This window comes from Callorhinchus milii, unplaced genomic scaffold (genome assembly GCF_018977255.1).
Source record: "Callorhinchus milii isolate IMCB2004 unplaced genomic scaffold, IMCB_Cmil_1.0 Scaffold4, whole genome shotgun sequence".
In the NCBI taxonomy this organism is placed as follows: domain Eukaryota; kingdom Metazoa; phylum Chordata; class Chondrichthyes; order Chimaeriformes; family Callorhinchidae; genus Callorhinchus; species Callorhinchus milii.
Window position 1 is genome coordinate 8,711,002 of NW_024704745.1, and position 14,733 is coordinate 8,725,734.

Sequence of the window (14,733 nt, forward strand, 5' to 3'; positions counted from 1 at the left end):
AAGAAAAACTTGTTTATAATAATATAAAACAATTCAATATTTTGTTTCATAACAGTCAGCATTAGAATCCTACCTCATATCTTTCATAGGTTGACGTAAATGTATCATTTTTGAATGATGTAAAGTGAATTCAATAATAATAATCCTTGTCATTTGATGCACTGTGAAGTGTACGGAGTGTATTTGTAGGGCCACAGCAGCCTAATGTGTTTGACTCATTGGTATACCTACACCTCCGCCAGCTCAAGCCCCCAGTCAACTCTGTGAACTGCTTCAAGACATTCTCCCAATGTCAAAGGCATTCTATAAATGTGAAATTCTCGTTGTACTTAGCTAGTGGGCCAACATGTTGCATTATGGCAAGATTGTTATAATAATAATAATCCTTGCATTTGATATAGCACTTTCTCATCTTCTAGACATCTCAAAGCGTTTCACAGAATATACTGTAGGGTGAATTGACTGTATAATTGTGGGCGAAACACGGCAGCCAATTGCGCACAGCAGTGTCCCACAAACAGTCGTGGATTGAAGTGACCAATTTATTATTTTTTTCTTGATGGATTATTATCAGGCGTGTGGAGTAAGGAAACTTGTCCAAGGTTTCACCCTGCCGGGAATCGAACCCAAATCTCTCGCTTGCGAGGCGAGTGCTCTAACCACAAGCTGACGGACTCCACGTTGACCAATTTGATGTTAGGGTTGGAAGCAAACAAGCACAGAACGCGGTGGAGAAGTCACTCACCATCAAAAAGGTACGGATGGTTCACGCATTTTCTTAGCTGGATTAAAATGTTCATCAGCCGAGCTTTCTTACCCATTTCGTTTTCAAATGCATCTGGAATAAAAATTACACTTAAAATATGTTCGCGCAAAACTGGTCCCTGGTGAGATAGGATCACAGAACGTTCGCAGGAAAGAAACGGGTCAGTAATAATAATAATAATAATAATAATCCTTGCATTTGATATAGCGCTTTTCACGTCGGGAGGACGTCCCAAAGCGCTTCACAGAACACACTGTAAAGTGAATTGACTGTATATTTGTGGGCGAACGCGGCAGCCAATTGCGCACAGCAATGTCCCACAAACAGTCGTAGATTGAAAATGACCAATTTATTATTGTTTTTGGTTTTGGAGGGATTATTATTAGGCGTTCAACATTCAACCATGACGTGAATGCATCTTTGACAATGTAGCTTTCTCCCAGCACTGTACTGGAGTACTGTACTGTACTTATAGCACAGACTATAAGATCAAAGTCTCAAGGTCAGACTTGAAGCCACAACCTTCTGCTTCAGAGACGAGAGTGCTACTAACTGAACCAGGCTGACACCTATTAATGCGATTCTGAGCCTGTGATATTTATCACTGTGTTAAACCTCCAAGACGCTGCTCTATGGGAAGGGCACTATATAAATGCAAGTTGTTGTTGTGTCTGATCAAGATAAAACGTAGCAACGAGAAATTAAACTGTGTTTACTGACTCAGGAAAGGTGCTGATTGGTATGGAGGAAAGGCAGGAAAATGGGATTAAAAGATCATGATATTCCTTGCATTTGATCCAGCGCCTTGCATGTCAAGGCGTCTCAAAGCGCTGAACAGGATTTACCGTTAAGTGTAGTAGCTGTGGGCAAACGTGACAGCTAATTTGTGATTTATATCCTATATAATTATAATATTATATTATTTGGGGGATTGTTGGCCAGGACACTGGGAGAAACTGGGAGAAACATGCACCATAAGCAATACATGCGCGACAGGCTGAATGAGCTGAATGGTCTTTTCCTGTTCCTACAGTCAAAATTATATTTAAAAATATTGATTTTTTAAAATGATATATATATATAATATATATGTATTGAATACTTCCCTTAGGAAAGGTGAAGGCAAGTCATAATATAATCATTTGACGTCGTCATGATTTCTTTTCTTTCGAAGAAGAAATATTTATTTATGAAACGCTTTTTTTTGAAAGAAACTGGAGATTTTGAAAGGGTGTGTGTGTGGGGGGGTGGAGGGGGGGTGTGGGGGGGGTGTGGGGGGGGGAATCCTTAAGGGAAGGGAGGGAAAGGGCTGAACCAAACCATAGAACTCAAGACCTAGCAACTCTCAGCTCATTTTCCACCAGCAAGAATTCATTTCACTTCCTCTTGGCAGCTGAAAGCTCAGTCGGATTTTTTTTTGCAATGGTGAAGGGATCTTCCCACCAACCTTCTTTTGATCTAAAATTGCTGACTTGACTTGACTTGACTGCTCTGCTGGACTTCTTGTTTGCTTCTCCCTGCAGTCCCCTTGCAGGCAGGCGATCCGCCAGTGCAGAGGGCACCACCCGAATTAAAGTGTTGTGGTTTTTTTTCCTCCCACTCCAGAGACTCTTGACAGGGTTTTGCAGGAGCATTAATTCACAGGAGCGCTGGTTGTGGACTCTGGACATTTTCACTGACTCGCTCGCTCGCTCACTTGCAAACCTTCAGCTGTGCCTTTTGCAAAGCGTCAAGAGAAGTTCGCACCGAGTAAATAAAATACCTCAAGTTGCAATCCCCGAAGCCAGAGAAAAAAAAAGCAAACGGAAGAGAAGGAAACAGTTGCAACCGGACAGCAACGCTAACCCTTCCTTCCCCTCTAGAGGCAGGTTTTGCTTTGCACTCTCTTTCTCTCTCTCTCTCTCTCTGTCGCTTCCATTTCAGGAGTAGGTTTCTGTCGCTTTCCTTTTTTTTAAAAAAAAGAAAGGCTGCATTTTTTACAGCCTGCCCTCCCCCCCAGATCAAACAAGAACTCCTTAGCTGTGGAGTTGCCACAGTTGCAAACAACAGCCTTTAAAACTTGGGATTATTTCCTCCTCCTCCTCCTCTCACTCACACAGAAAGGCCATCTCTCATTTTATTCCGAATTTCGATTAACACGACATAGCTGGAATGGCCCACCTTGTGCTGCTGCAATTGCTGTCAAACTTACCGAAATCCCTCCTTGCCACAAAAGGATTTTATTTATTTTTCTTTTTTTTTAAAAAAATAATGTTTTGCCACGTGAATGTGTGATTGCGTGGTGGAGTCCTGTGGCTCAGTGGTTGGAGCGCTCGCCATGCAAGCGAGAGACCCGAGTTCAATTGCAGGCAGGTCGGGGTGAAACCTTGGGCAAGTTTCCTTACTCCACACGCCTGATAATAATCCCTCCAAAAAAACAAAACAATAATAAATTGGTCATTTTCAATCCACGACTGTTTGCGGGACACTGCTGTGCGCAATTGGCTGCCGCGTTCGCCCACAAACATACAGTCTGTTCACTTTACAGTGTGTTCTGTGAAGCGCTTTGGGATGTCTAGAAGACGTGAAAAGCGCTATATCAAATGCAAGGAATATTATTATTATTATAAGTAAAGTGGGGATCAGAAATCAAGTTTTCTTCCTTCAAAACATTCATTCAGTCGAATTAGAATTGCTGGTCACCTATTTGGCACCTAGAAATATCGCCTGGTGACTTTACTTGCTATTTGCTTTAATTTGCTTTTCTACCTTATACTTCACAGTTGACAATCCCAAGAATTATCAGAACAGGTCGAAGCAATTTTCCACAGCTGCATCCCTGACAACAACTTCGTGGCCAACACATGGCAGAACAGTTTTATAAAGATCTGCCTAAAGTTGTGAGTGTTCTTCCCCCTCCCCTCACCGAAGAATTTTTTTTGTTGATAATTATATGATTTTGTACCCAACATTTAACCTCCTGGTTGAAAAGAGAAGGGAGATTCTCACGGTGACCCGGCCAATAATCCCCCCAAATACTGGGCAATGGCTGTCTGAAGGACATTGCTGTGTATAAATTGGCTACTGGATTCGCCTAAAAAAATAGACTTGAAATAATGTCCCGTTAAGAACTTTGAGACAACAGGCCGCCGTAAGTATTATTATTGTTATGTCAAAATTTCGATTTAGTTTTGCAGAGGCACAGTGTGCTTTGTGGAGGAAATAGTGTTTGGACACCAAACACATGCTAAAATATAGCTAGGATTCTGTCGGGTGGAATTGAGTCCTGAATCACACCCCTTATATTCTAAACACGACAATTTGTTAAGAACGGCAACAACAATAATAAAATTAAATTTGTATAGAGCTTTTCATGTCGGGAGGACGTCCCAAGGCGTTGGACAGGCAGTTTCGGATCCAAGCTGGGGGTCAGCGAGGGTGGAGGGCAAGGGGAAAGCAGGGAGATTGAAAGCACGGTCGAAGAGGAGGATCTTGAGATGGGTCTTGAAGGGAGGCAAGGGCGGAGGCGGAGGGACTGTGGGATGGAGTTCCAGAGGGTGGAGGCAGAGTGGCAGAAGGCCCAACAGAAATAAATGAAGCTCTTCTAATTTAATTTGGGGTATCATCTGGAATATGGCACACAGGAAGGGGGTGCAAACACATTGTGTCAGCAAAGTCAAAAGGGAGTTAGGTATCATTTTGGTGAAGAATACAATTTAGGGGTATGGAAGACAGGAGCAATATAATAATAATAATAATCCTTGCATTTGATATAGCGCTTTTCACGGCGGGAGGATGTCCCAAAGCGCTTCACAGAACACACTGTAAAGTGAATTGACTGTATATTTGTGGGCGAACGCGGCAGCCAATTGCGCACAGCAATGTCTCACAAACAGTCGTAGATTGAAAATGACCAATTTATTATTGTTTTATTTTTTTTGGAGGGATTATTATTAGGCTCTGTGTGGAGTAAGGAAACTTGCCCAAGGTTTCGCCCTCTGCCTGGAGTTGAAATCAGGTCTCTCACTTGCAAAGTGAGTGCTCTAACCACTGAGCTACAGGATTTCACACAATCATACAAACAATATAAGATTGTTTTGCTACGTTTTTGTGTTAAAAAAGTTGAGTTTATCTCGTTGTTGCCCAGATGAATCACAATGGTTTCAAACTTTTATTTCAAAAACGGAACACAATGGAAAACATTATTAGCCATTGAACCTTCCTTTAAAACAAAAGATTTTACAAAGCTACTTTACTGTCTTGTATTTTTTGCCCTGCACTGGTTTTAAAATATGTTTATTATTGAAATCAACAAGCAACACAATTCTCTCTGGTTAAATATCTAGCCAGTCTATCAGTTATTTTTATTTTGAAAATTAAACATTAGTTCAGAAATCTAGTTGTTGACAGTCTAATTCTCAAAACTACAACAGAGATTACAGATGGTTTGCATTGAATGTATGTTGCAAGTATAAAAAAATGAAAAATTCCTGTATGACAAAGACCGATAGCACAATTGGACATTTTGCCCTTCAAAACTTTTGTCTAGAGGGAGGATTGTGAGCTATATAAACTAGCAAAATGGTTATAGTGGTAAGGAGATGAATTAAATATCATACAATCAACTGCTGCAACTTTGAAGTATATTGTTTTGGAGGTGATTTTTTTTAGAGCATATTCCAATACACTGTTTTACATAAGACCATTGATACCAGGGTCGGTAAGAAGCAATCATCTGATCGCTAGCCATGTTGTACTTCCAGCGCCTTGGGACATCCTCCTGACGCGAAAGATGCTATACAAATGTAATTTGTTGTTGTTATTTTTACTTAGCGAAAAAGTTAATAACCAACCGAAAGAAATAAAGTTCAATATTAAAGTTCAGTGTTAAATGCTGTGTGTATATTTGTTGTTGGAGATCCGACCTTTCCGGAGCTGGTTTTGTGACGGTGCGTGGTAATGTAATCTGGGCAAATACTGCAATAAATTAACATTTTTCTTCCTGTTTAGGAACTTCATGCCCATCTAAATGGGTCCATCAGCAGTACTACCACAGAAAAGCTGATAACAAAGAAACCACACCTCAGTGACCAGCATAACATGACTGTGATCAGCAGGGGACAAAAAAGGACTTTAGAGGAGTATGGAACTGTAGCAATGGAATCTTATAGCATGTGTTAAGTTACCAATAAGCCGGAAAACATTTTCAGCTCAGGCTCCCAGTCAGTTCTGTGAAGTGCCTTCAGCTCCGCTCTCAACTCTCTACCCCCTCCTCGCTCCCTCCCTTCCCTCCCCTCACCCTGACTATTTCCCCCCTGCTCGGGTCCTGACCCAACTGTACAGCGCCTTGGGACGTCCTCCCGACGTGAAAGGCTCTCTATAAATGGAATCTTGTTGTGGTTGTTGTTGCCTTGAGATGTCCTGGCCATGTGAAAAGCTATATAAATGTAGAATTGTTATTGTTTTGGCTGTATTGTTGACTTTATCTGCATATGTTTATCTGCTTAATTCCCACTTAAAACTCCTGCCTTCCCTGTGACCAGTGGTGCTTAAGGACACACATTGACCCTTCAGATTTTCTTTCTTTCTCGATGTTAAAACAAGTATACCCGCTGTGCAGCAACTCTCCCTGTATAGATAAAAATATCATTGTTCAGGGAAATATAGGCATAAATGTACATCCTATCACATCTTAGGCCTGCTTATCATTCAGCAATGTTGCATAATACCCAAACCTTATATTATATATTATAATTAACATCTACCCAGCAACATTCACATTGGGGGCATTTATTTGAATCTCAATTCCAATTAGTTAACATGTAAATGTTCCGTGCTGGCATTTATTGCCTAACAACATATTAAAAGCACTAAGCTTGTGTTGATGAAAACAGGAACCAAAGTAGAGGTTAGGGAGTAAAATAAAAACTATGAAAAGCAAAAATCATTTTGTTGACGTTTGCTCATTATGTGTTTTTCTTACGCAGATGCTTTGAAATGTTTAAAATAATCCATCAACTAACTGTCAGTGACGAAGACATTTTTGTGGTAAATTGCTTTTGCTCTACATTTTCATTTGCTTTGAGTGAAAATATCTTTGCACGGAGTTCAGTCAGCAGGTTTTCATAGAAATCTACAGTGCAGGAGGAGGTCATTCAGCTAATTACATCTGCGCTGGCTCTCCGTGTCTGGAATGTAATTTACACTGTCTCTCCCTCGAGTGACAGATGCACCTAGCTCACTTTTTGATGCGCTTTGAAATGTTTATTTTATTCTACGTAAACAGAAGTTGTTCTTATACGGTGCACAGGGACATGACAGCCCTCTATTAACTTGCCTAAGTGACCATTCTTCACATATGAGTTAAAAGCAATGAGTACCAGCATGCTGTTCAAACATGGAGAAACCTGAAACGTATCTATTAATCATTGCCCAGAGGATGGGGTGGGTGATATCTGCCCAGGCTTCTTAAGCCCTAAACAGTAATTCACTTTGTAAATATGGCAGAGCGGGAGGCAAAATAAAGTAAATTTCTCTTTTGTAAAATTGTGTTTTCCTGTCCTCAGGTGACAAAAGATGTTGTTAAGGAATTTGCTGCTGATGGTGTGAAGTACATTGAGCTACGCAGCACTCCGAGGGAGGAGAAGAGTACAGGTAATATAGGTTCATGTGATTGTCTCAAGGTTAGTTATCGTGGTCTAGTTATTATTGTAGTGATATTGTTTATATGATGCCGTTGTGTGATGCATGTTCTGGATCTCCTATATCACTACCATCTTTTTACTCGATCGGCCGGATCACAATGCTTGTCATGACAAGTCAGCCCAGCTGCCTACCTTGCCCTTTACATACAGATTACATACAAGGAATCAAAAACAAGTTAGTGTGCACAATCAAAAGAAAGTGAAAATTCTTATTCAACGAATGTCTCTTCAAATCTGACTGTTTGCCTCAACCACGTGCCAAGATGGGAACATTTTTATTATAAATCACATATGAAAATAAAGCTTTAAAGTTTTAACTTTCAGTCTTGAAACTCCAGTTGTTATGTTCTCCCAAATCAAATGTTGAAATCACTATTTTATTCTCTGCTCTCAAAACACAATCCGACACAACAACCAAAACCCCTTCAGTTAGTTCCCCTGTAATCTGATTTATGCTTCCTGATCCCCTTTCATTGGTTCCCAGTTAATTTGTCATGTCTTCGTAAAGGGTATCCAACACGGTGCCCGCCTAACTGAATCCTATTGCTTTAGGATTATTACAACGCCTTTTAAATATCGCCAGCAAAAAAAAAGTGTGTTCAAACTTGACAAAAAAAATGGGACAGTGATTTACAATTAAGCAATTTAAAATGGCTCAATTGTCACCTGATTCGGGCAATGCTTAAGGTTCACTATTTTCTGCCCCAGTTCTCTGGAATTCTACCCCTGAGTCCCTCCGATTTGCTCCCTCCCTTCTAATTTTTCAAGGCACATCTCAAAATATACCTCTTTGATTGCACTTTCAGTCATCTTTCCCCTCCTCCACCACACACACACACACACACAGCTAGGGTGCCCATCCAACATTGTGAAGCACTTTGAGACATCCTCCCGATGTGAAAGGTACCATACGAATATAATTGTACTGTAAATTTGAAATTGAGAAGACCGTAGACTACACTATCCAAGATGAAGGAGGAAGCAGAGTAGGTGGCATCATTGAGAGTGAGGGGGGTATAAAATATGAAGTAAAAATAGTGGAAAACTGAACTCTGCTGTTATGCTTCTAATAGTGTTCCTTTCCTTCACTCAGGCATGACGAAGAAATCCTATGTTAGCTCTGTACTTGAGGCCATTAAGCAGTGCAAGAACGAAGGTGTGGACATTGATGTAAGGTATGAAAACACTGTTGGAATTTTTTTCCTCTGACAACTGGTTAGCAATGTTTAGCCCTGCACCACTGAAATGATTAACTGGAAAAGATGTGAAACGAGGCCAATGACATTCAAGGTTCTTTGTACGTTCATAGAAGTGAGCACGTTTTCAGAACAGATGTGTCCTGCTTCAAATAAGACCGGCTTTAATTAACTATTCGTTGATTTATACATTGTTAACAGCAAATGCCAAGATCTTCACACTATTCCAGCAAACTGACTTTTTTCCATTTCAGATACTAAGTATCTAAGGATATGTTACACGATGTTAGATGAAAATACAGCTTTTGACTCCTATGTCACAGTTAAATAAAATGATGGTGGGTGAAAAAAAACCTTTCATTTCTATATTTTCCTAGATTTCTACTGGCCATAGATAGAAGGAATGGGCCGACCATTGCTATGGAAACTGTAAAACTTGCAGAAGAATTTTTTAGGTCCAGTGATGGTGTCGTGGTTGGTCTTGACCTAAGTGGAAATCCTGCTGTGAGTATATAATTTTCTTGGAATTCAATCCTAAATTCTGAAATGTAGGTTGCAATGTTTTGTCTTGTTCAACAAGTTACTTGTTTGCTCCTACTCCCTGAACATGAACACCAAACTAATATGGCCATCAATTGAATGTATTCAACTGATGAGAGTGGAGTCCTGTAGCTTAGAGGTTAGAGCGCTCGAGTGAAACTGGGTTAGATTCCTGGGCAGATCGAAACATTGGGCAAGTTTCCGTACTCCACACGCCTCTATTTACCTAGTAGTAAGTAGGAACCTGTTTGTTAGTCAATTGGTGGATTGCTTTTCCGGGGGTAATAATTCCTTTTTTTAAAAAATTGGGTCACTTAATCCACGACTGCTTGTGGAAAACTGCTGTGCGCAATTAGCTGCCGCGTTTCACCCACAAAACATACAGTCAATTCAATTTACAGTGTATTCTGTGAAGCGCTTTGAGACGTCTAGAAGACATAAGGCGCTATACAAGGATTATTATTATTATTCTGCAGCCTGGCTCGGTTGTAACACTCTCATCTCACTAGAAGACGTGAAAAGCGCTATATCAAATCAAGGATTATTATTATTATTATTATCATCTCTATATCAAAGGGTAAAGGTTCAAAATCTAAATCTTGAGCTCAGTGGTGCTATCATTTTGGATAAGAAGTTAAACTGAGTTTCAATCTGCTTGCTCTGGTGGACATTAAAAATCCCACGACATTATATGAAAATTCTTGTTAGATATTGTGAGTGCTGAGGGTTATTTACTTCATGTTAAATGCTGGTTATATGATTAATCCTCAATATATGTTTCTTTTCTTTAAGGTTGGAGACGGTAAAAATTTCATTGCGCCACTTCAAGCAGGCAGAAACCTAGGTCTTAAGCTTGCCCTGCACCTGGCTGAGGTAAGGAATTTATAAATCTGGAGGGCTATTTGGCAATACCCATTTTAAAATATGTCCTGAAATTAAATGCCTGTTTATTCTTAAAATTATGACTCTTTAGGTTTTCGGTTGTAGTAATTGTGAAGTTTTGGCTAATCTTATACCCAAGCTTATTTTTAAAATCAACACGGCGGTCGTTGCCCATTGCAAATGACCAAGTTATGTAAATTTTAAAAGTATTAATACAAAATTGTTTTGAATTGTATGTTAAGATCCCCAACCAAAATGAAGAGTCTGAGATGCTGCTCAGTATTCCTCCAGACAGGATTGGTCACGGTACCTTTTTGCACCCAGAGGTCGGAGGCTCACAACGCTTGGTTGATACGGTTAAGAAATATCGAATACCTCTGGGTAATGTCACTCTACATATTCAAGGTGGTACAAAAGAGGAATAAATGGAGGTTGGAATATTTACAAATACTGTCAGATATTTTTGACAATTATAGTACTGGACTTGAGTACACAATTTTATTAAGTTCTTTTTAGTAGAATTCACCAAATGTTGGTATGCTAACAAGCTGTCTCCCCAGTGGTAGCATAATAATGCTTGCATTTGATATAGTTCCTTATCACGTCTTCAAGACATCACAAAGCTCTTCACAGGATACATCGTACCAAACCCTGTGACCCCATCTCCCCCATTCTCGCCCAACTCTATTGGCTCCCTATCCTTCAGAGGATCAGTTCAAGATCCTGGTCCTCATCTACAAAACCCTTGCCCCACCTTACCTCTGCAACCTCCTAACCCCCTATCAAGCCGCCCGCTCCCTCCGCTCAGCTGGCTCTGTCCTGCTCCACGTCCCCCGACCCACCCGTCCCACCATTGGCGGGAGAGCCTTCAGCCACTCTGCCCCCAACCTCTGGAATTCCATCCCCCAATCACTCCACCTCGCCCCCTCCTTAGCCTCCTTCAAGTCCTGCCTCAAAATCCTCCTCTTTGACCACGCCATCGGTCATCCCCCCTTCCCATCCCTTCCCTTCATCCTCCCTGAGCGTATATTTTCTGGGCAAAATATTTTGTGGGTAGATGCGAGTTTGAAGCAGCAATATTCCACATCATGAATTCCTAGAAAATATTTCAAGGGACAATCTATCTGGATCTCTTTCCCAAACGTCCTTATTGACCTGTTTCAAAACTGCATTGATCAAAATTATAGCAGCAGGCCAACTGCTTGGGAAACCCCAAAGGGAAGGAAAAATAGAATAGAACAAGAATGTTTTCACATTTATATGTGAATCATAAAATATTCTTGTGGATTTATTTTCTTTCTTAGATGTTAGGTAAGAGCAAAGAAAACATGTACTTTAGCACATTATCCTGTGTGAAGAGCGTGACTTAAATGCAAGTTGTTGTTGTTAAATATATTGCCACCTTACCACATTATTCTGTTCCCTAGAACTATGCTTCTCCTCAAATGTCAAAAGTCAGACTATTTCTTCATATGATCAACACCATTTCCACTATTGGTACAACCTAGGCCATCCCTGTGTGGTTTGTGTGAGTGCATTTCTTTTACATTACAAAGTGTGATTGCAAAGGTTACTTAAATATATCTTGCTACTAAGTGTAGGAATAACAAATAATAATAAAGAATAATAATAATAATCCTTGCATTTGATAATAATAATCCTTGCATTTGACGCTTTTCACGTCCCAAAGCGCTTCACAGAACACACTGTAAAGTGAATTGACTGTATATTTGTGGGCAAACGCGGCAGCCAATTGCACACAGCAATATCCCACAAACAGTCGTAGATTGAAAATGACCAATTTTTATTATTGTTTTTGGTTTTGGAGGGATTATTATTAGGCGTGTGGCGTAAGGAAACTTGCCCAAGGTTTCGCCCTCTGCCTGGAATTGAACTCAGAGCTCTCGCTTGCAAAGCCAGTGCTCTAACCACTGAGCTACAGGACTCCAAATGTCACAAGAGGAGGAAAGAAGTATATTTTCCAAATATATACATCGAAATTTCATTAAACAAAATTCACTTATATATGTGTTGCTTACGCAAATTGTCTTATTGAAAGTTATTCCGAGGTGTGTAAAGTTCTTCCAGTCTGTAAAGTTGCTTCTTTTTTTCCTAGACTGATGACAAAGGTGTTTTTGGAACAGACCTGTCTCTAGAATATCAGATAACAGCCTCAACTTTCAATCTTTCCAAAACTCAGATATGGGATCTTTCATATCAGAGTATTAACTGCATCTTCGCTCCAGAGTCTGTGAAATCAGATTTGAAAAGGCGATGGAATGAACTGAAGCCTGGGCTATTTACCCAAGACTAACTGATCACTACTTGAAATGGAGTCAAAGCCAATTTCAATGTCAGCCAATGGTAATCATTTCTGCTGGAACACATCTCATATGAGTCACAGATGCAATAACAATGCATGCTATACTTCACCATTTCAGATCTTTGTTCTCTTGTGGTTCTCATGTTTGTCTTTCTCATCACTGTGTCGTAACACAAGGCATCAACCACTCGATGACCAGGTCACCCTGCAAATACCTTTCTTTAATCTGTCATGTTTTATTATGAGATGTAACATCAACTGTTGAATGCCCAGGAATTCCACAGAAAAGGCTTGTTGTTGTTGTTGTTGTTCATCACTGGGAGCTGTCTTAGATACTGAGCGGGAAGCACCCAATACACAGAACTGCAGTGGCTAGGTTGAATTTTCTGATTGGATATCAAGTTTAGCATCCAGAATCAAGCAAGAAGCCAGTCCATTGAATTCTCATTTACTGCTACGCAAACAAATTTAAAAAAAGCTCACGAGTGGTTATGGCAATTATAATACTGCTGGTAAGCTTGTGTAATCGAACAGTAGACTTGGGACCACACTTAAGCCTTCACATTTTTGAGGTTAAGCTGGGGGTGGGGAAGATGAGCTGAAATGGTTCCAAGGAAACAACCCAGATCCACAGAAGTCCAAGGAAGGTATAGCTGACCCAGTGATTTGGGCTTGCCCTATGAATCAAAGCTGTAACAGTTAGGCTACTGATAGTTAGAAACTTATGGTGTAACGCACAGTACAGAAAGACAACAGAAGAGCAATAAAATATAGATGTAACACTCAGCTTTTATATATGTGAACTTTACACGCAAACTTACAGACACACTAAATCAAACAGGTTTTATTATTCAACTGGAGCATATTGTACAATGTATTGCTTACACTCACACATATTTAAGAGGTACAAGTAGTTAGTCATACATTATCATGTGCTAAATGCAAACCTACGTGAGGGGTGTGATGCACAATACAAACATACTTTCATAAGAATATTGCATTTTCATAGTTGGGTGTGTGCAGGCTCAAAAGGTACACTGCACAAAATCAGCCCTGGGATTATTAGGAATTAATTTAGTTTTATACGGGATACATAGCACTATTCACGTGGCGAATGTCCAAGCGCTTTACAAAAACTGAGTGGGAGAACAAACCAGGAGGCAAATAGGGGGTTAGGGAGGAGACAGATAAAGGCAGCCAAAGAGATCAATCTTTAGAAAAGTCTTAGAAGTAGAGAGGACAGGGGGAGAGGGGATTGATCCAGAGAGTTCCAGAGGTTGGAAGCTCTCCTGTTAACGGTGGGGTGGAGTAGGCAAAAGGAGCATAAAGCAAGCCAGACGGAGTAGCCAGGATGATGGGGTCAGAGATCGCAGACAGGGTGGGACAGAGCCATGAAGGGATTTGAGGGTAAAAATGAGGATTTTTAAGTCAATCTGCTGGGGAAAGGGCGCCAATGGAAACAGGCAATATTAAGGGTGACGGAGGGATGTCTGACGAGAATCTTGTAACACCTTTCCAAATTTTTGCCTTTATCCTCTTTTTCCTTACTGCCTATCTCAGTCTCTATTTTATCATCCTGACTATGAAACTGTTCTAGGAAACTGTTCCTGAGATCCAACAATTCTGCCTGTGTGCTTTTTTTCCAAACTGGTGAAATCCAAAATCATTTCCTATTTTAACTCATATCTTAGGGCTTCAAATGCTCCCTCTTCTGACACATTTGAAACTTGAGGATTCTTTTCAACCTCGACTGTGCACAGCACTTTGACCTTGGTTTCTCAATTAAAATATTGACATTATATAAAATATATTTCACGCCTAAATTGTGCTTTCAATACTTCTGGATCTGTTCAGCAATTCAATATACAGTGATAAATTGATAATAATAATAATAGTCCTTGCATTTGATATAGCGCTTTTCACGTCTTCTAGACGTCTCAGAGATCATCACAGAATATTCTGTAAAGTGAATTGACTGTATATTTGTGAGCGAAACGCACAAATAAAAATATAAAAAGATATAAAATATAAATATACAAATAAAAAGATAAATATACATCTACGGTTCACAAATACCTATGTATTTGCCCGTCTCCGTTCATACCTCACAACAAAAGCAGCCAAAACTCCCGCCCACGCCTTTGTCACTTTCTCGGCTGGACTATTCCAATGCCCTCCTCGTTGGCCTCCCCAGCTCCACCATACATAAAATTCAACTAATTCAGAATTCCACCGCCCGGATTCTCAGCCGCACAAAACACCGTACCCCCATCACACCAGACGTTGCCAGGCTCCACTGGATTAATTTCAAGATCCTGTCACTCAATTTCAAATCCCTTCATG

General features: G+C 40.2%; 2 protein-coding genes across 4 annotated transcripts in view; one reads left to right on the forward strand and one right to left on the reverse strand.

Annotated features, from left to right (window-relative positions):
• The window catches only part of chd1l (chromodomain helicase DNA binding protein 1-like), a 41,307-nt gene that overhangs the window by 18,940 nt on the left and 7,634 nt on the right, over positions 1-14,733 (reverse strand). The window contains exon 9 of the mRNA XM_042334626.1: positions 746-838. Coding sequence (XP_042190560.1) covers positions 746-838 — 93 coding nt within the window. The remainder of the gene's footprint in view (positions 1-745; positions 839-14,733) is intronic.
• On the forward strand, positions 634-14,200 carry adal (adenosine deaminase-like). 3 transcript variants are annotated; one of them, XM_007895711.2, is made up of 11 exons: positions 634-755; positions 3,529-3,645; positions 5,756-5,886; positions 6,733-6,793; positions 7,312-7,399; positions 8,543-8,624; positions 9,023-9,149; positions 9,978-10,058; positions 10,310-10,448; positions 11,495-11,595; positions 12,184-14,200. In XM_007895711.2, the coding sequence occupies exons 2-11, from the start codon at positions 3,610-3,612 to the stop codon at positions 12,379-12,381; spliced, it is 1,044 nt and encodes a 347-aa protein (XP_007893902.2). In that variant the 5' UTR covers positions 634-755; positions 3,529-3,609; the 3' UTR covers positions 12,382-14,200. The 3 variants fall into 3 exon arrangements, with proteins under 3 accessions (XP_007893902.2, XP_007893901.2, XP_007893904.2); XM_007895710.2 differs by lacking the exon at positions 634-755 and adding an exon at positions 2,375-2,630; XM_007895713.2 differs by lacking the exons at positions 634-755; positions 3,529-3,645 and adding an exon at positions 3,807-3,896.

Excerpts from the sequence above, each read along its gene's own strand:
- adal (XM_007895711.2), top strand. The coding sequence starts at position 3,610 with ATGGCAGAACAGTTTTATAAAGATCTGCCTAAAGTT. Across the intron at positions 5,887-6,732 it reads CAAAAAAGGACTTTAGAGGA|ATGCTTTGAAATGTTTAAAA; the intron begins GTATGGAACTGT and ends TTTCTTACGCAG. Across the intron at positions 10,449-11,494 it reads GAAATATCGAATACCTCTGG|AACTATGCTTCTCCTCAAAT; the intron begins GTAATGTCACTC and ends TCTGTTCCCTAG.